The sequence below is a fragment of the Haplochromis burtoni genome, unplaced genomic scaffold (assembly GCF_018398535.1).
Source record: "Haplochromis burtoni strain Fernald_Lab_line unplaced genomic scaffold, NCSU_Asbu1 Contig_6, whole genome shotgun sequence".
NCBI lineage: Eukaryota > Metazoa > Chordata > Actinopteri > Cichliformes > Cichlidae > Haplochromis > Haplochromis burtoni.
The window spans coordinates 5,555,003-5,574,789 of NW_024582367.1; the positions used below are offsets into that span (position 1 = coordinate 5,555,003).

General features: G+C 41.1%; 2 protein-coding genes across 7 annotated transcripts in view; both read left to right on the forward strand.

Annotated features, from left to right (window-relative positions):
- qki2 (QKI, KH domain containing, RNA binding 2) overlaps positions 1-11,164 on the forward strand; it is a 17,906-nt gene extending 6,742 nt beyond the window's left edge. The window contains exons 4-9 of one of the 6 annotated variants that reach the window (XM_014335214.2): positions 3,363-3,506; positions 4,689-4,776; positions 5,004-5,288; positions 6,535-6,558; positions 7,224-7,301; positions 9,228-11,164. In XM_014335214.2, coding sequence (XP_014190700.1) covers positions 3,363-3,506; positions 4,689-4,776; positions 5,004-5,288; positions 6,535-6,558; positions 7,224-7,301; positions 9,228-9,250 — 642 coding nt within the window. In that variant the 3' untranslated portion in view covers positions 9,251-11,164. Of the gene's footprint in view, positions 1-3,362; positions 3,507-4,688; positions 4,777-5,003; positions 5,289-5,944; positions 6,000-6,534; positions 8,480-9,227 lie in introns of those variants that run through there. The other 5 variants (XM_005913520.3, XM_014335220.2, XM_005913522.3 and 2 more) reach the window with 5 other exon arrangements.
- A 4,457-nt stretch (positions 11,165-15,621) lies between these two features.
- Positions 15,622-19,786, forward strand: timm23a (translocase of inner mitochondrial membrane 23 homolog a (yeast)). The gene is made up of 7 exons (XM_005913519.3): positions 15,622-16,035; positions 16,151-16,209; positions 16,302-16,395; positions 17,363-17,447; positions 17,538-17,596; positions 17,785-17,895; positions 18,939-19,786. The coding sequence occupies exons 1-7, from the start codon at positions 15,930-15,932 to the stop codon at positions 19,052-19,054; spliced, it is 630 nt and encodes a 209-aa protein (XP_005913581.1). The 5' UTR covers positions 15,622-15,929; the 3' UTR covers positions 19,055-19,786.
- Position 19,787: the final 1 nt, after the last annotated feature.

A 19,787-nucleotide genomic window follows, 5' to 3' on the forward strand; every position in this document is an offset into this window, starting at 1 on the left:
TCTATCTATCTATCTATCTATCTATCTATCTATCTATCTATCTATCTATCTATCTATCTATCTATCTATCTATCTATCTATCTATCTATCTATCTGTCTATCTATCTGTCTATCTATCTGTCTATCTGTCTGTCTGTCTGTCTGTCTGTCTGTCTGTCTGTTCCTTCTCTCAAACTGAGTTTTGCTGCTCCGTTTTTCTTTCCTGTCCTGGTGTTCGGTCCATCTGTCCTCCCTTCCTCTCCCCTGGTGTCTGCTGTTGGACGGAGTCGGCTCAAGCTTTCCAAACGGCAGGTGGAGCAAGTCCAGCATTCCACCCCCCTCCCCAGTCACTCTCTCTCTCTCTCCAGAACATTCCCTACCCTGCACGCCCCTCAGTCAGAGACTCACACATACAGAAACACACAGAGACAGAGAGGGAAGGAAAACAGAGACACAGTGGGAGGCAACTGGGGGAGAAGGGAGAAAGATGTTGACTTTTAGTGCTCTTCAAAAATGATACATCTCACTTGACAAAACAGCCACAGAGGACACAATCTGCCGGAATGCCACACTGAGATCTCGGAATTTCTGTTTTAACTGTAGCTGCACCTCGCAGTTATCTTCACTGGGAAAATAGTCTATTTATAATTTGTAATATCTGGCAGTCAATTCTGAAAAACAAAATTACGATTCTGCTGTCGTGTTAGAAGTTGTGTGAAGCTTCACTCAGAGGATTAGCTCTGAAGGACAAGCTTGCTCATTCTTTCCTCGGAGTTAGATGATGAGATTGCTATCACTTTCATTTCTGTATAACAAATTTGAAACTGTAGAGGGTTCACTTATCTTGGCATGAAGACTGAAAGGAAAGCAGCAAGCCTGGCAACTAAACTGTGCATAGTCAAGAAATGTTTCCTCACATAAGCCACGAATTTGCCATTTTGTCAAACTTTTGTTGTTTGGTTTGTTACTCGGCGGATTTTGTTATTCTAGGCTCGACCCAGATCGCTTGTTTCCCTCCCCTTGCACTACACTGCGAGTGTCGTGTCTGCTTGTTTATTCAAGTTGCTGCAAACAATGTGCTGCTCCTCTATGCACCGCTGTGCTTGAAGCTAAGGCTAACATCAACAACAACAATGGCAAACCAAAGCATTTGAAAAAAGGAAATTTGTACTGACAGAGTTGCTGGAGGAAAAGTTGTAGGCAAAGCTGTAGCGGTTGATGCTGGGGGCGGACGTGAATTTCCACAGCAGTCCCATTCACATGTTGTTTTATTTAGTTGAAAACCAAGAATGTTCCTGTCAGACTTGAGTGGAAAAGATCTCTGGTGAACCATGAATGCCTAAGAAAAATCTGAAACCTTTGCTGAGATATTTTAGTCTAGACCAAGGGTATCAAACATGCAGCCCGGGGGCCAGAAGCAGTCCATCAAAGGATCTAATTTGGTCCAATAGGTGGATTTGCAAAGTCTGAAAAATAGTTGGAAGTTCAGCAAAGATACTTACTACACAGGAGAAGGAACCTGCTGTGTGAAAGTAAAGAGTATGTGTATCTGCAAATAAGTTGTGTAAATCTTAAAAAGTACACTAGTATTGTTGCAAGTGAAGAGTTTGTGGCTCTCCACTGTAATCTCTTAATTTCTTATCCACACAGAGTGAGTATAGGCTTACATGTGGAGTTGAACTGAAATCGCACCTTGTCTTATGACATCTCATGCTGCTCATCATCCATTTTCTAAATGGATCACTTATTAAATGTGAAAATTATTTACCAACATCTATGTCTTGCTTTGTCTGGCAGATTTTTAAAAGAATGGGGTCAGCGTTCAGCTTTTAGGAGGAAATCTCCAGAATGTACTTATTTACATCACTAAAGAAAGAGAAAACTTTGGAGTGTCAGAGTTCTGGTATTTTCTTTTAATAAATAAAGTTTTAATGTAATGTTTTTGCTAGTATGGCTGACCGAATCACCCAACAGATTTTGCCAACCCAGGTGTCCATGTGAGGCTGACGATAACAAGCTTATTCCCAAACAGACTTTCTTCAAATTGCTTGAATTACATGATAGGAAATTGCAATTCACCGTTTTCAGTTACATGACTGGCGCCTGTTCCAACATACTGGACACACTCCATTAAACTCCAACACAAGCCTGTTGGTTTTTCCATCTGTTGTGAGCCATAAATATTTAGATGATCTTCCCCAAAAATAAAAGATGTGTAAACAAACTGCAAGTTTTGGGTACCTGCAATCCATATACTGCATCTGTCACAGCATTTCACTAAAAGCTGTGAAGTCTGTGCCAGAGCTCAGCATTTGCAGTGTTTTACATATGTGTTGTGGGTTATACCTTCTCTTGGAAGAACAGCAGTTTTACGTACAGTTTATTCAATCTGAGCCAACATTTATGACATTTGGGAGATGAGACAGGAAAAGGACTTGTTCCTTGTCAAAGCAATAGTAAGGACTAGTTAAGGGATGCATGCCATCTAACATGGATTCCTTGGTTGTTGTTAGATTGAGAGTCATTGTTCTGGGGCATTAAAAACAAGGCAGTAATATTTTGAAAAGGTTACATGACGTTTTTTAATCAAAACCCATGTCTGATGTCGGGTTTAATGACCCACCATTGACAGAGTTGCTGTGATCAATTGGTTTGCATAGCTGCACTCTGCTCTTCCCTATCAGTCGCGAAAAAAACGAGTAGCTCATTAGTGCATCCGAAAAACCGGCTATCGGGCATTTAGGCAAAACAAAGCTGGTAAAAAAATAACTCGGGCAGTGTAAGAAAGCTTTGTGTTGCCCTCCAGGTGGGCCCTTGTATAATGATGTGTCACATGAAAACTATGAATTATCTGTAACACACAAAAGCAGATAATGAAGCTATTTGGAACACAGATGCGTCCAAAACATGTGTGTAACCAGGTTTACCAGGAAACCGACAAATGCAATCAGCAGCAGTGTCAGTCGTTGGTGTTTTACTTGACAACGACTTCATAAGCGTTGATTTATTAGTCATTTCACTATCAGTTTTAACGAAGTGACAGAGCAGGGAGAAGGGAAGAAAGGAGGTGTTAAAGACAAAAGAGATTTAGGGAGATGTTACACAAAAACTCGAGAGTGCAAAACCTTCAGTTCAGTTCAATGCAACACCAATCTTGTGTAACCACTGAAGAACAGCACGTTGTTCCACGAGTTCGATACGCCTCCCGAGTTGTATTAGACAACCTTGAGCCTTGTGTGTAGTTTGAGGGCGAACCAGAACCAGAGCCAAAGAAGAAAGAAAAGTGAAAATCCTGTTCCCTCTCCGTAGCAAAAGGACTGAGGTTGTGTGTGGTGCATTCAAAAAAGAGCTTTTTTTTTTCTTAAACTGTTTGTGTGTTTCAGGAGGAGATGAACCGAGGGAAGCCCAACTGGGAGCACCTCAGCGAGGACCTCCACGTCCTGATCACAGTGGAGGACACACACAACCGCGCCAAGATCAAACTCCAGCGGGCCATCAACGAGGTCAAGAAACTTCTCGTGCCCGCTGTGAGTATCAGTATAGCGTTTTACGTACAGAACCGAGGGAAAAACTGTGTGACTGGATCAGAGTTCGCTGTGTTGGTATGCATGGAAGGGGGAAGGGGGATTGTCAGACCAAAAGTGTGTGTGTGTATATGTGTGTGTTTGTGCCTTTTTTTGTGTGTGTCTCTGTGTGTATGAGAGAGTATGTGTAAAGGGTTAGGGTAATTAGGGAACACGCATAAAGGGGTTTCCATGGAAACCCCGGGTTGTTTGAAAGGCTGAGGGAATGAATGGAGAGTCTGTTCACTCGTTCTCCCCACTCCATCACTGCTTTCACTCGTTCACAACTCACTTCATTCCCAACTACTGGCTACAGTATTCCTTTTTCTCCATGTTTTTTCTTCTTTTTTTTTTGTCCACACAAGAGAACATTTTGATTGCACTCCTCAACATTTCTCACATTCCCCAGCCCACCTACTGCCCCCCTACAGACTCACATAAACATACACAGTGATCACACTGGAACATTGCGCACACACGGGCATATAGACACAGGGACACACACCAATACTCTAAATTATCCCGTGTTGGACACATAACCACAAAGGCACATATTTCGAAATCACAAAGCCTTTCCTTTTTCATCTCTGCATTATTTGCAACAATAGAAACAGATTGAAAAGCCCAGCGGGAGGGGGGGGGGGTCTATTGCAGCAATCAGCCGTCACTTCCCGTTCAGTCACAGCACGGTATACGCCAGCCCTCAGCTTTAAAGTATGTGAGGAGTGTGTGAAGGCAGTCAGGAGCTAAAACACCTGTTAATCTATGGTTGTGCATGTATGTGTGTTTGTGTGCAGGATAACTTCAATGATATGTGTTAGTTTAACCCAGCTGACCTTCCTCTCGAAATGTAAATCAGTCAAGCTTTTCACCACGCTGTAACTAGAGCTAAGAAGCTAGCGTCGCTGACACTGAATACGTCTTGTGTGGTGGGGCGGCTATGTTCAAGGTCTGCTCGGCTTCGTCACAGGCAGTGTTTAAGATCCCCGACGTTTTTCCCTTTAGAAAACATTTAGCATACTGTAAGATTTGATGACTTCTTGAAGGGAATCTGACAAAAGTTCATTCATTTGCTTGTGAATTGGTCAGTGACAGTCATGGCTAAGGAAGCTGATTGTGCTGCTCTGCTTGCATGTGCTGGTGTAGGCTGAGGGGGAGGACAACCTGAAGAAAATGCAGCTGATGGAGCTGGCCATTCTCAATGGGACCTACAGAGACGCCAATGTCAAGACGCGTAAGGATGACATCATAGATACATGTGGAGGAGGGTTGGTGGGTGACAAAGGAAGGGTCTTGGTACAGGAGTCCACTGTATATATGAACAATGCCTCTGTTTCTCCTTTTAAATAGACTGTTTGTTCTCCCTTCTTCTTCTCTGTCTATTGTATGTGCACTTTGTGTGCGCTCACATGTGGGTGTGTGCTCAGATTTTTCATTATTGTATGTTTGTGTGCTTTACAGCCACCGCTGCCTTTCCTCTAGCGACCCCTCAGGCGCCTCGGATCATCACAGGCCCGACGCCCGTCCTGCCCCCCACCCTGCGCAACCCCGCCCCTGTCACCACACCTACACTCATGCCTCTGATCCGTCAGATCCAGAGCTCCGCTCTCGTGCCGGGAGCCAATCCACATCCGGCGCTGGTGCAGCAAGGGCCCGAATCTGGAATCATCTACACGCCCTATGAGTATCCCTACACACTCACGCCCTCCATATTGGAATACCCGATTGACTCAACTGGAGTATTAGGTATATAAAAATGGAAAGTCCTGCACTGTCATGCGTAGTCAATGGATGTATTATGAGAACTGGATACTGGACTCCAATAAAAGTTTCTTACCAAACATTAGAAAAGAAAATCCTTCCGTAAGGGTTTCTTTTCCTTGCCCTTCCCATTTACCCCCAAAATTTCACACTGAAATACTGAACAGGGCCACAGCAAAGTTCTGCACTAGCATCACCAAACCTACATTTATAGATTTGTGGTTAGCAGAGTCATATAAAAGTGCACATTATTATTTTACTACATTTAATTTAAAGATAAGATTATCACAGTGTAGCTCACCGTGCAGTGCTGTCAGAGGTGCTGCTTGGGGCTCCCGGCCCCAGGGCTGACGAACTTTAAACTACAGCAATGGAAATGTGCATCCTTTATGATGACAGTAGGAGAGACCTGACCTCCCTAACAGGGCCTCTCCTGACTCCACTCACTCCCCTTCTACTGTGGCACGCATGAATCTGTTTAAACAACCCTACTAACGACTCAACGAAAGTGTCCCTCAGAATATAATGCTAATTGCTAGTCTAGCTTTAACGCTGGTTAATGGACACTTAAATAACATAACTTCCTCAAGCATCAAATAATTTGTTTTGTTTACTTTGATGTTTGCCATTTGTTATCGTAGCTAGCAGAGCAGCCTGGTGTGTCCAGATCTGCTGGCCATGACGTGACAGTTGAATGTGAGTTGGGAAGTCTGTTTACAATTTACTTGTTAATGTAGCCTGCAGGCTAGATTAATGTAGAAGCTAATAGTTACAGTATTAAAACGTCATAATCAGTCAGCTTGGTGCTGTTGCAAAAATAAAAAATTAGATTAATGTGTTACCTGTTTGTTTTACAGGACTGCTGTTGGTGTTGTATCAGATTATTTAGTTGGAGGGGCCCTGTTGTGAAATTTTGTCCAAGGGCTAAAAAGATTCTATAATCGCCACTGGACACTATCACCATACAGTTACAATACAGCAATTGTACCAATCTTGATGCATTTCAAGGCAGTTAACTATGATAAATCATGATAACTGTGTTTCTAAACACTTAAAAGATAAAAAGCAGGAATAAATTATTTATTCACTGCATTTTAGCGGCAAAGTTTTCAGTTTAACTTAATTAAAGGGCCCAGTTTGCCACAGGGACAAATTGGCTACCATATCCAGCTCTTGTAATACATCCACAGCATATATAGATGCATGCAGAAGCTCATTGCTGGGCTAACAGTCCCTTCTCCCTGTGTTTTTGCAGGTATGGCTTTCCCAACCAAAGGCTAAGCGATAGCAACCCTTCCTAGCACACACACGGACTGGCTTGCAGAGACCCCTCCTCCCCTTTCCTCCTCCTCTCCCTCCCATCCTCCTACACACTTATCCCACAGAGCAAACATGCAAAGTTTGCTTATACTTTAGGATGACAGATTCCTCAACAGTCATTATGTAGTCAAGTGTCCATTCCTGTTAATTTCCTCTTTGTATTAGCACACTAGTGTTGTGGTGTGACAGCTATTTAACTTTTTTTAATAGTTCAGCTTCCGCTTGTAATTTTTTAACCTATTTTAGTGAACCCATAGATATTTTAGAGCTGCTGTTTGTGATTTAACCTATGTTAAAGCTTATTTTGATCACAGAGCTATATAGAGTGACTTTGCTTACAGCTGATGTTGAATCTACTAGTGAAGCCTAATGAGAAATTAGTGGTTTGGTTTAATATTTTCTTTAGAGAACAGAAGACCACAAAACAACAAAAGATTCTCTCTCTTAGAAGCGAGATGTGTTTGACTTATTTTCACCCTCAGCCTTGAACACTTTGTAAATTCCTGGTTTCACTGATGTTGGTGCCATGGGTGGACTGTCTGATGTCTTTCTGATGAGTAACCTTCTGTGTTCTGTTTTGGCGATGCCAATGGCTGTTAGCAGGTGCCATGACCACTAAGGTACGACGCCACGACAAGAGAATCCATCCTTACCAAAGGGTAGTGACCACAGACAGAGGTTAGTTAGCTCACCAGCCACTTTATGTGTATGTGTATCTGTATGTGTGAGTGTTAGCGTGTGTGCATGCAGACCAATGGACCAATTTCAGTTTACATGTGTCTGTAATATGGCATGCCTAAATAAGAAGTAACTGTGTCAGGCGAAAAGGTCACAATGTGAAACAGTATTTGTTGCAGTGAAAGTGAAATAAGTGAGCGGATTGGGAGGAACCATGTTAGGGGTGACAGCTGCAGCGGTTATCTGTGCTCGCCTGTTAACTTAAACTGGATGGCTCTCAGGCCGGGAACCTCTCAATTAGAATGGATCGTTCCATTCATGTGACTCGGTCCTTGTGACTCTGGATTCGGAGTCCTCTCTCAGAAACTTTTTTTTTTTTTTTGTTGTTGTTGTTTATCTCTTCAGTACTACTTTTGACCCTGCAAATACTGTGGGAAACATATTTATACCCAACTTCATTCCACTAGATTCCACAGATATTTTTTTATTACTGATGAAATCCTGTGTTACGCCCACTTACTACATGACACTTAAACGGATTGTCTTTCTTCTAAAGATCTTTCAATTCATGGCGATCTTTAGTTTTTACTACTAAAACACAGCGTGTGATAACTACTGAAGTCTGTGTTACAAGCTCTTTTGTACGAAATACTGTTGTTTGTGGTCTTATCGGTCGCCCACTGGACTTTATCATTGGGGCTGTTTACATCTTTCATTTATTTCCTAGCCAGAGTGGTGCTGTTACCATGTATTTAGCTGCAAAATAAATTTGTATATAGGGATTTTAAGTAAGGATTTAAGTGCTTATATAAAGCTTATGGAACAAGATCGCTTGGAAATACTTGTAGTTTGTTTTTGTTTTTTTTTAGTTTGTAAATTTTTATTTTTGTTTTTATGGTATGCTTTTTATAGATGAAGTGTCTCCATGTAAAACTTTATTCAAAGTGTGTAGCTACTACTGTTTTAGTCACCGCGAAGGTGGCAATGAAGGCAGTGTTTTGCTCTGTGTATTTAAGATGAGGTGACCTTCTCGATTCACGGGCCTCGTGACTGTTTTATGCAATAGAAATGGACTTAGCTAGCTACAATATATGTGTGTGTGAGCGGTGGCGCTCTTGTTGTACACAATGGACAAAAAAACACTAAAAGGCAATAAAGATGACTATTGAAAAAAAAAACAACATCTCTAAGGAAAACCAAAGCCTCTAAATTCTTGCAGATAGACTTGTCTATTGTGAAACTGTTTCTTAAGTCCCTCTAAAATCACCATCTCTTAACCTCTCATCGCTGTCTCTTACGGTGCCTCTTTGCTTACTGTAGTTTTTAGGCGCTCTTCTAATACTTCATAGCAAATGGATCAAACCATAATCAATAATCAGTTAATCACCAAGATCTTATGCCTGCTGCTAAACATGAGCTCCACTTGTGAGTAAATGAAAGTTTTTCTGAGGCCTGAGCACTTTTTTCCTTGGACATAAAGGTCACTCTCTCACCCACATGAAACCATGCCGTCTCCCTCTCTGTCCATGGTTTCACTGTCTGTCTGTGCTAGACGTAGCCCAGCTAGCATGAGTAGTATCACTATAGCAGCAGTCTCATGACAGGAGGGGCGCCTCCTAAACCTCAGCCCTGCTAACGCATTCATGAGCACATGTGAGCATTGCTAACCAGCCATTCCTTATGTCAACACCCAGAGGTTGATGTAAGTTTGCGCAAATGGTTATGCGGAGCTCATGAAGGTGTTGTGCAGCTCTTGTGTAATGCGCCTCCTGCTGTGTGACTGCAGTAGATCTGCCTTGTTGTCATCCCGACGCCACTAGCTGACACTAATCTCTCTTCTATCTTTTTTTCTTTTTATGTCCCCCCTTTTATGTGCCCTTTTTGTTTCCTTTCCACGTCTGTCCGTCTCTGTCCGTCTAACTCTAGCTGCCACGGCAACTAACCCATGACCCCTTGACCTTCTGACCTTTCCGTCCACTGATGACCCACCCATCTCTGCCCGCTGGCGCGCTCATTGGCCCGCGGCCCTGCCACTCCCCCAAGCTCAGCCAACCAGAGACCAGAACATTGGGAGCAACCCAGCTGCTTCTGTTTAACCAACCAACCAGACGACAGCGATCATGGGAATAAACCTCAGGACCCCGCCCATCACCGAGTCCTAACCCAAACTTTACCAAACGTGCCTTCTTCCGATAGCCCAAAGCCAGTCGAAATTACAACCTTAAGCAGTAGACTTTACTGAGGATGGGCCACAAACTGGTGAAGGGCTCCTAAATAACCCCCGGCTGTGCCACACTGTCTCTCTGAGCTGCCATGCCTTCAGTCCATTTGATGCAATAATAATAACATGGTAACTAAACTGATAATGGTGATACTTATCCAGCACAGAAACCCTCCATAAATACTAAACTGACGGAGATATGTTGGTGTTTTGATACATTTTTTTCCTCAGCAGGCACCTCTCTTACCTTATTCACATTATAACATTTATAATTCATTTACAAATGCTCACGTATTGTCATGCTTTCCTTTTAAAAAGACGGTTCCAGATATGCATTTGACAGGTCAGATACTGCACAGCACGTACCGTCAGAAATGTCTCTTACTTCCTCTTGGTAACACATAAAATGCCAACGTGGAGCTTTTTAAAAAAAACTTCTTTCATTATAAAGCGACAGGTGCTCGATGGGGAAAAAGAACAAACTGGAATCCAAAATGCCAAAGTATCTCTGAGTGTTTCCTAATAGGTAACGTGTCTTTATACTGAGACGACACATACAGGACGAATGCCAAGCCTGTGCAGTATGAATACACACATAAAGGGGAGGGAAGGTTGAACTCCTTTTGTCAAATTCTCGAGGACTTACACAACGATGCCTTTTTTTTCTCCATACTACAGTATTCAGCGAGCTTGAACAACAGTGCCTTTATTTATTGAGAGCAATGGAACAATGTTACACCTAAATCTTTTACTATGGCATCATGGCATTGTGCCCAGCTTGGTATTATATCATCTCCATTTTTACGACTTTACATCCACGGCTCTTCTCAATTCAAATTACGGTGCCAAGAGAATAAATAAAAATAATAAAAGGTGGCTCATTTGAATTAGAAGTGCAGCGCAGTATCGAAGCTACGTCTGAAATGTTTATGCGAGGTTCGGACGCCTCCGTAGAACAGTGTTACATTTTATGTCTTTGTTTTATTGTTTCTTTCGGGTGATTGTGCTGCTGGAGATGAAGTCGTCCTTATGTCTCTGCATGTGTTGTTTTGTTTTTTTTCCGAGGGTGTGGTACGGTTTTACAAACACGCGCACACACACACAAGCCAAGTGATGCCTTGATATAAGAGAAAACATGCATTCGTAACATCTGTAACAAGTTTATAATGTATTTTTATATCCTATTTTGTACGTGAAAATAACATTAAATGACCTTTTCAGATGAGAACATTATGCCTTATTATGGAGAATAATTAACTATCACTATCCTTCATGTGTCATAAGTAATCATGTCACAATGTCCTGATAAACTGGAGTCTCTGATGTTCTCTGTATTAACTTGAGCCTCCTTTGCTTGCCTTCTGTGCCTTTTTGTATACTATGAGTGTGACAATTAACAGTGTAGTACAACATTAATCTACTCTTCAGTGCCAAGTGTAGGTTACTAACTGTTACCACTTCTGTGATTATTAACCTCTTTAATGGTATCTGTCTCTGCCTTTTAAAAAAAATACATGTGTGTCTAAAAAGAATTAAAATGAAAACAGGAAGATACGTGTTGAACGATGATCTTTTAACTTTTAAAGTATTCTGAGCAGAAATAACTCTTTGTAAACGATTAAACTCATAGTTGTAAAACTAACAAACTTTGTTGCTTTTTCTCTGTAGCACTTAATTATGCAAATCGGCTTCCTTTCCGCATACTAATCACAAAACACTCCTCAGATTCACAAGGGGTGGGGAAAAACCCAAGCTGATACTTAAAGACAAAAAGGAGGGAAAAGGGCCAAAACATGTTTTTCCCACTTCTCCTTTTTTTTTCTTCCTGTGTTCTGGCTCTCTGTCTTCCTCTGTTATTTAAGTGGACATTACACACATTGATGTGTGTAATAAGAGAGAAGAAAACACCCAGCTCACCATGGTTTCTCACAGGCATGCACATGTATAACAGAAAAAAAAATAAAACCGGGGGGGTGTGGGTTTCAGGTTTGGGGGACGAGATGGCTGGGGAATTGAAGGGAAATTGATTGTGCAAGCTCGCCCTTAAACATCTGCAGAGTAAATATTCCACATGATCACGGTCCGTCCCTGAAGCCTCAGAAAACCACAGCTAATAACCCACATGCTGTGTGTCATGGTAGCTATTGCTTGTTTTCATTTAAACTGAGAAATTTGAGCCTGTCGACACCTGTAGTTAAGTAAAAGTTCTTTTTAAAACTGCAGATTTAAAGTTTCTCACATGCAAAAAAAAAATCACATGAGGGTTTTTTTCTGTGGTGAATGAACCCGTGGGTGGCTCATTCGCCCTCTCCCTGCCCTTCCTGCTTTCATTGTGGAGTCGGGGGGTGAGGGGGGTGGGGGGGGTTGATATTGAACTTCAGGCTTGGAGTTGAGCCTGCACTGTGGAGGCAACCCCACTGATCACAGAGAGAGAGAGAGAGAGAGAGAGAGGGGACATAATGTGACCGCTGCTGACAATCCTCTGGACAGGAAGAAGCAGAGTGGAAGCACTGAGTGGACATAGCAAGAGAGAAAAAAAGAGAAGAGAGAATGTGTGTGTGTGTGGATAGAGATGGGTGGGGGTGCGTGCATGTCTGGATGGGTGTGTACCCTTGTCTTCGTTTTTCCTGTTTTCACTTGAGTTTTTGTGCTTTTTTTTTATTCTTGTTCTCTGGTATGAAACACTCTTTAAGCATCTGGTAATGTATTCTGCAGTCAGCGCTCCCCATTGCCAACACTGGGGCCCAGGGCTCCCAGAGCTTACAATCAAAGTGTGTTAGCGTGTGCGTGTGTGAGAAAATGAGCAAAAAGTGAGAAGGAAAGACAGGTTGATTTATATTGCTATGTATGCACAGCATTCTCCACATAATGAACAACCCTTGATTTCCTCTGCTTGGTAAATATTTGATGACTGAGCGGTGGAATGATTTTAGCTGAAATTCAGAGGACTCCTACAAGCTGCTTAAAAGCTGTATTTCAAACCCCTCTCTCTCCCTCTCTTGTCCTCTTCCCATGTAAATAAGGCCAACTCCCCCTAACTCCACACACCCTTCTGAGGCAGTTTAAAGACCCAACACTGTCTCCTTGTATCCTTGGCAACCAGCATACACTGGGGTCCTGTCGTGGCCTCTCTGTCTTTTGTGTTTGGGAGCTCAGAGAGACAGAGAGAGAGAGGGAGAGGAAGAAGAGAGGAGAGGAAGGAGACGAAAACAAGACTTACTGAAAAAGACAACAAAGATGACATCACCGCTATTTTATCCCACAACTGAAAATTTGGTTTGTAGCCCAACGGTGATGATGACTATGATGATGAGTAGCCAGAGGCACAAAATGGGTAGCAGCTCAATCTGAGAGAGAGAGAGAGAGAGAGGGGGGGGGGGGGGGGGGGGGGGGGGGGAGGCCCAGGGCTGAATGGGGCATTGTGGGAAAGACAGTGGGCACACTGGGCAGTAACACAGAGAACACTAACTCACAGATCATGCCAGAGAGTCTGAAAACACCCACACTGGGCGACAATGGCAAACTTCATCGCTCCACTTGGCCCCCTCTGAATACACACATACAATGGCAGAATCCAAATAAGATGCTCTGTTATTCGTGAAATTTAACACACTACATTCCTTCAGTGCCTCCATCCCTTTGGCCAGCAGCAGATGGCCTGGTCCGAGCTGCACTGAACGTGCAGGTCATGTGTTGCACGACAGGTAGGGCACCCAGCTGGCCTGAAAGGTGTGACAGGTGTCATGGAAGTTGTTTTACCTCCTCAGCTCTGCTTCCCTGCTTCAAGTAAATGCAAACGGCGTCATGCAAATTTAACTTGTATGTGCCACGACTGGTGACAAATTTAACTTAACCAGTTAATTAAATCAAGCCTAATTAGAGCGAGGACCGAGAAGGACCAGAACCAGCAGGTTTGACCCTCTGCAACCGGTTTCATCTGTACGGTGGGCTCTCTGCTGCCACTTTGTGCCGAATGTGAGGAATTGCACCTCTTACTCGAGAAATGTTTGCAATAAACCGAACAGGTAAGGAGTTAAAAGACAGGAAAATAAAAAACCCACAGCATGCGTCAGCAGTAGAGCTGAATTCGTAATCTGATTGAATGACTAGTTCCAAGAAAGGTAAGACAATGAGTCTTGATGGGGATTTTTTTTTCACAATTTCACAAACTTCTGATAGAAGGATTAGATTAAAAATAAATTAAGTAAAAGTTGCAGTGAATCTATGAGAATTAAATAATGATTAATATGTGGGGTTATCTGTTGTACATCTGATTTGTTTTATTGCACCATATGTCAAATATCTGAAAATCATCTACTTCATCTGGTGATGTTATCGGTTCATTCAATAGATGTGAGTCTCAGACAATGAGGCGTAATGCTTGGATTTTTAAGACGTTTCAGTTTTTATTCCCATTAAATAAAATGAAGTGTGCCGTGAGTATTTTGTACATAAAATAATTGTTGGCATATTTGCAAATTGCTCATTAAAGCATTTTTGAAGCTGACAATGGATAGTTACTATGAAAAATCATAAAGTCAAACTTGTTTTCAAGTGCAAGAACAATATTGTATATTTACCAGTTTATACTGTAACCAGGAGTAGCAGAATGTTAAAACAGATTACTTGATTGTTCCTCTTTCTCTTTTTTTTTATTATGTTTTACCATTATTGACATTTTCATATATATATGAAAATGTCAATAATTACTTTTACTTACACGGAATATATTCTTGTACTACCAATGCAGTTTCTATCTTAAAAACATTCTATATCTGCTTTTATTATGCAAGGAATCATGAGGCTGCAGAACAATATGGATTTATCCCAGCCAATCAGCAAAGATCAGGCTATGTGACAGATAATGACATTATTGCATGCAATCAATCAGCAGTGACCTGGGGTATTTCACACCTCAGCGTTCTTTCAGGAAATTGAATTTTTCTACCCCCTACCTACTCCCACACCTGCGGTCATAACATTGAAACTAACAGTGGTAAGTTGTTCTATTTTTTGTGGCATAAAAATGGTGGCACCTTATTTGATCACAGGCCCTGTTCACCTGAAACTAGTGCAAGCAATGGTAGGAAAATCTTTTGACATACACCGGATGGATCTGTGAACCGTACTTATTTCGTATTACAGACATTTTTAGGCTATAATAATTAAATATGTGTAATTTTACGTTTTTTTTTAACCTTTTAGCAGTTTTTATTATACTTAAATTGCATATATTGGTGTTTATTTTCCCCGTTAGTCTTATTAATGCTAAAAACGATTTAGTAATTCAATATTTGTGATTTACTTAATTTTGATTTCATTACATGTAAGAAAATTTCTGTGTCAATATTTTATCATTTCGTTTTTGGTAGATCTATTTTTTTTCTTGTTTCTTTTTGCAGTGGTCTACTTGGCTCTTGTATGGAAGCTTGCCCATTCAGTACTATGCAAGAGAATAACATAACATATTTGGGTTTATACAAAACTGTGTGAATGAACTTACATTAACTTAAATATTTGAAGAAATGTATAAATCATTTGCCAAATTATCTTACTTGAGATTACAACAGCTTCACCAAGTACCATGAAGCAGTTGGCTGTGACTGGTGATATGCAGGTTTGTGTGTAAATATGTTATATACCATAATAACCACATTGTCTTATTGGATACTACTACCTTAGAGTAGTTTCACAAAGTATCACAAAGTCTGTCACTGGTATATGTAATATTCTGATTCATCAGAATTCTGATTTATCAGAATATTACATATATTATTATATTATATGATCTCTATAGGGTTGAAATTCTGAATTTCCATACCCTATAAAGGGTTAAAAGGATCTCGTGTCCACAACTACCCTGCAGTCAGTTTTTTATGTTCTGCCTGCTCCTCAAGTTTGCCCTTCAGTTAAGTCAACAGATCCCAGATCCGTTGAACTGTCGTAAAACCGTGGTTTTATTAACGACATCAGAAATACTTTTTAGTCGACTTATCACTAATAGATACGCAGTAGTACGAACTTTTGGTGTTAAAAATAAGTCTGAGCCGATTTTTTTCTCTCATTTTTCACAAGTTACTGTGGGTTTTGATGACGTAACGACAGTGCAGCACCGGTCATCGCTTTACGGCGGAGCGTGCTGCTGGAGGTCAGAGGCATGACGATAACGCGAGATTGGTAATATCGAAGCAAAAAAGACGTAGTTTTCGCTCCAAAAATCCAGCAAGACCAACAAATACGACCTGTGTTGACGTTTCCTTCTGGCAGCAGTGAATTCAGGAGCTCGTCTGATATACGTTTGTCTAATAGCTTAAGGGTTTCGACATATCTTGCTAACGTTAGCCAGTCGGCTGCTGTAGCAGCTCCCCTTCAGCCTCCTGTTTGACACTCGGAACATTTATCCAAGCATGGATAACAACTCACAAGGATCAGGGGGAGTTAAAGCAGGCCTGGGGAGTCTTTTTGGAGGGGGTGCACCTCAATACTCCAACACAGAGCTCGCAGGTGTCCCACGTAAGTGTCATGTAATCTAACTGTGATGCTAGCTGCTGTTACATTACTTCAGTGTTGCTGTACTATCATCCAGTATCTGAAAAATCAACTCAGTCGATAATCGTTTACATTACAGTGACTGGAATGAGCCCATTGTCCCCTTATCTGAACGTGGACCCACGTTTTCTGGTTCAGGTAAAGCTGAGTCTGTCTCCTTTTCTTTGCTGTGAGTGAGAATGTTTTGGATTTTTTTCCCCGGGCATCACTGTTTGAATCTTGTGTTTTAGGACACAGATGAATTCATCTTACCTACAGGGGCCAATAAGACAAGAGGAAGATTTGAATTGGCTTTCTTTACCATTGGAGGCTCCTGCATGACTGGTAAGAAACTGGTACACTGACAAAACGGGTTTAATGCTGAATATGACTTGGATATACAAATTAAAGTACTGTATAGTACAGACTAAGTACAAGTATGTTGATGTCCTTGTTTTGTCTGTCCAATTGGTCTACATTTTTTTCTGTTGAGAGCGACAGCTGTGGTCAGAAGATTACATAAAGGAGGAATGATTGCACTGCATACATCTTTAGTGAAATCAAGATTTAATTTATTTTTGACACAGTCTAAATTGCACGTAGAGGCTCAAATATAATATACCAGCTATTATTTGGTTAGCAAGTTTCACCTGGATCAGATGCTTTTGGTTTCCATCAACAAGCTTCTGGTATAACTGTGGCTGGATATTTGATGACACTTCTTGGCAGAATTGATAGAGTTTATTTGCTGTTTCCCGCATGGACCTGGCTTTTAAGCAGAGTCTGTAACTTAGGAATATATTCACGTAACATTCACAGATATGTTCATATGGGTAACTGCAAATTTAAGACGAGCTTGAAGGTTTTTGGAGCAGGGGATCTTTCATGGTTGGCACTTTCTCAGCCCATGGTAATGTAAAACTGGCTTTTACATTGAATTTGACTTATGGACAGTGAGGCTGGTGTTTTGGTTTCCAGTTCATGGTAGGCTTGAGCCTTGGTGGTTCCTAGGTTGTTCCTGAACGTGCTAACCAATTTCCTGTCATATGAGAGTGACAGTTTTGGTCATCTTCCAGATTTTGAGCTATGTTCAGCTATATTTAAAAAGCAAAACAAAACAACAAAAACACAAGAGACAGACATAAAGTGTGGGCATAGAAACACAAATGCAACAAGAACACACACAGTTAATGGCATATAAATCTGTCCATGTTATTTATTAAACCCAAAGCATGATGCAGGTGGAATAGTGTGAAATAATTCTTTCACTGACCCTTTGTTGACCTGTTCTGCATCCTTGTTTGAAATGCAGGGGCGACATTTGGGGCTTTAAATGGCCTTAGAATGGGCTTGAAGGAGACCAGAGACATGGCATGGTCCAAACCACGTAATGTACAGTAAGTTTGGTTACAGAATTCAGTTTATCGAATGGTTTTACGCTTGGATTTGGGTTGGACGTTGTTCAAATGTTTATCTTCCCTTCCCAGGATTCTCAACATGGTGACAAGGCAGGGCGCTTCATGGGCCAACACTCTGGGCTCTATTGGTAAAGCTTTATTGTTACTTAAAAATGATGTAGAGGTGTTACTGTAACAAGAATATCTATGAATCCCATGGTTGGAAGATCTTAGTGTTACTGATTTAAATGGATGGATGTATTTACAGGATTTTAAGTTTTCTAAATCAGTATATAATCATACTTTAATTATTTTGTTTTTCTTTATGTCACTGCAGCCTTGCTGTATAGTGCTTTTGGTGTTGCAATAGAGAAAGCCAGAGGAGCAGAAGACGATATCAACACAGTGGCTGCTGGGACATTAACGGGGATGCTCTTTAAATCCGGCGGTTGGTGTCTTTTCCTTTTTTCTGCTTCTACTTTATATCTGGCATTAATGTATATTAATGTACCTCTGTGTGTTTTTAACCTTTTAAATATTAGTTTTTACCAATAAATGATCCAAACATTAGTTTGAGCAAATATCAGGCTGTCAGCAAGCAAAATGGCATTTACCAATGTTGGTGTTCATCAGTTATTTGTCATTTATTTTGCTCTGCAGTTTGATAAAGACTGAAAATTTCTTAGGTCCTTGTTTACGAAATGGGTGACAACATAAACAAAGTAAACGCAAACGTGTATGGAAATGCTCAGTTTGTTAGGTAAGCCTTGCCGGTACAGACTTGGACCCCATTTTACTTTCAGAGCTGCCTTAATTGTTCATGGCATCGATTCAACAACGTCCTGGAGATTTTAGTCCACACTGACATGATAGTATCACACAGTTGCTGTGCATTTGTCAGCTGCACTTCCACGATGACTCACCACTTTGGTGGTCTGTTGGATTGAGATCTGGTGACTGTTGCCATTCAGCTGGCAGATTAGACAGTTGCGTTAACAAGCAGGTGAACAGGTGTACTAAATAAAAGGGCCAGTGAAGATGCTGGTTTAAGTTGTCAGTTAGCAGACGTTTAAAATCCTATTAAAATGATAGTTTGTTCAAAAGAATTTGTTAAATGTGACACATACAGTGTTCTTATTCTCTTATTTGAAAAGCTGTTAGCAGGGATTCTTTATATTAAATCAAGGCTAAATTTTGAACCACATGTCATAATCATTAATACTGCACTGACTTCATCTTATGCTGTATAAATGTTGTGTGGGCATGTTGTGACTTACAAAGGGCAGTACAGTGAATGCGCAGGCACTGAGATTATCTTTGGAAAGCACCTAAACTTTGTGTTATTAATTTACTCCATGCTGTTTGAAGTATTAGGTTTATCTTTGCCCACCTGGTACTTTGGCTAAGCTGAAGCAATTATTGTTTACTGTAATTAAAATGATTATTGTGATGCATGTTAAGCCGTATGACTCACTCTGTTTGTTTTCTCAGGTGGATTAAAGGGCGTAGCCCGTGGAGGTCTGGTCGGTTTAGCCTTGTCTGGTGCTTACGCTCTCTACAACAACTGGGACCATCTCACCGGCTCTCCTCCATCGAGGCTGTACTAAACTCCCCCACACAGCTGCTTCAACATTAGGGCCAAATATTTTGAGGACACAGCCTTTAACCACAGCGCTAAAAGGCATCAGACTCTGGTCAAATGCTTTTTCTTTTTTTTTCTTTTTTGTTTGATTTTTTTGGGTTTTTTCATGGTGCGAATTGGTCGCAGTTCACTGGTTTCCCATCATAGCTGTTTTCCAGGAGCATTCTGGGAACTATGAGATGTGTCTTGGAAAAGTTTTGAACTGAATTAAAATGAAATCCAGACGTAGACCGTCCAGTGACAGTTCTCCTTTCATTTATGTTGATTCTCTGAGGTGTTCCTGTCACTGATCTGATCAGTAATGAGAGCACTCTGTGAGGATGCGGTATAAAAATATGACTTTTTGTGATGATTGTTAATGTTACGCTAGATTTTAAACACCCATGATATTTGGGTTCAGTGAGTCAATTTGTAAGATGACCTCCAACATCTGTTGTGTTGTTTAGCCCTTGAATAACAACAGATTCATGTTCTGATTCATGTTGGACTGAAAGACTCTTCTGTAATAGAAGAACAGCTCAGACCTGCAGTCAGAGGGAAGCCTTGGGGTCAGTTTACTCTTCTATTTATTGAAACGTATTGGCGTCTGGCCCACTGTGGAAGAAGAAATCACTGTAAACTGTACCTTGAAGTGCATGCTGTTAATGTGTCCATCAAACCCACTGTATTATAGATTAAAATAAAAAACAAAAACAAAG

Bases quoted from the DNA above. Each gene is read 5' to 3' on its own strand.
- timm23a (XM_005913519.3), top strand. From the start codon at position 15,930: ATGGATAACAACTCACAAGGATCAGGGGGAGTTAAAGCAGGCCTGGGG. The intron at 16,036-16,150 runs GTAAGTGTCATG...TTTACATTACAG, and splicing joins AGAGCTCGCAGGTGTCCCAC to TGACTGGAATGAGCCCATTG. The intron at 16,396-17,362 runs GTAAGAAACTGG...TTTGAAATGCAG, and splicing joins TGGAGGCTCCTGCATGACTG to GGGCGACATTTGGGGCTTTA.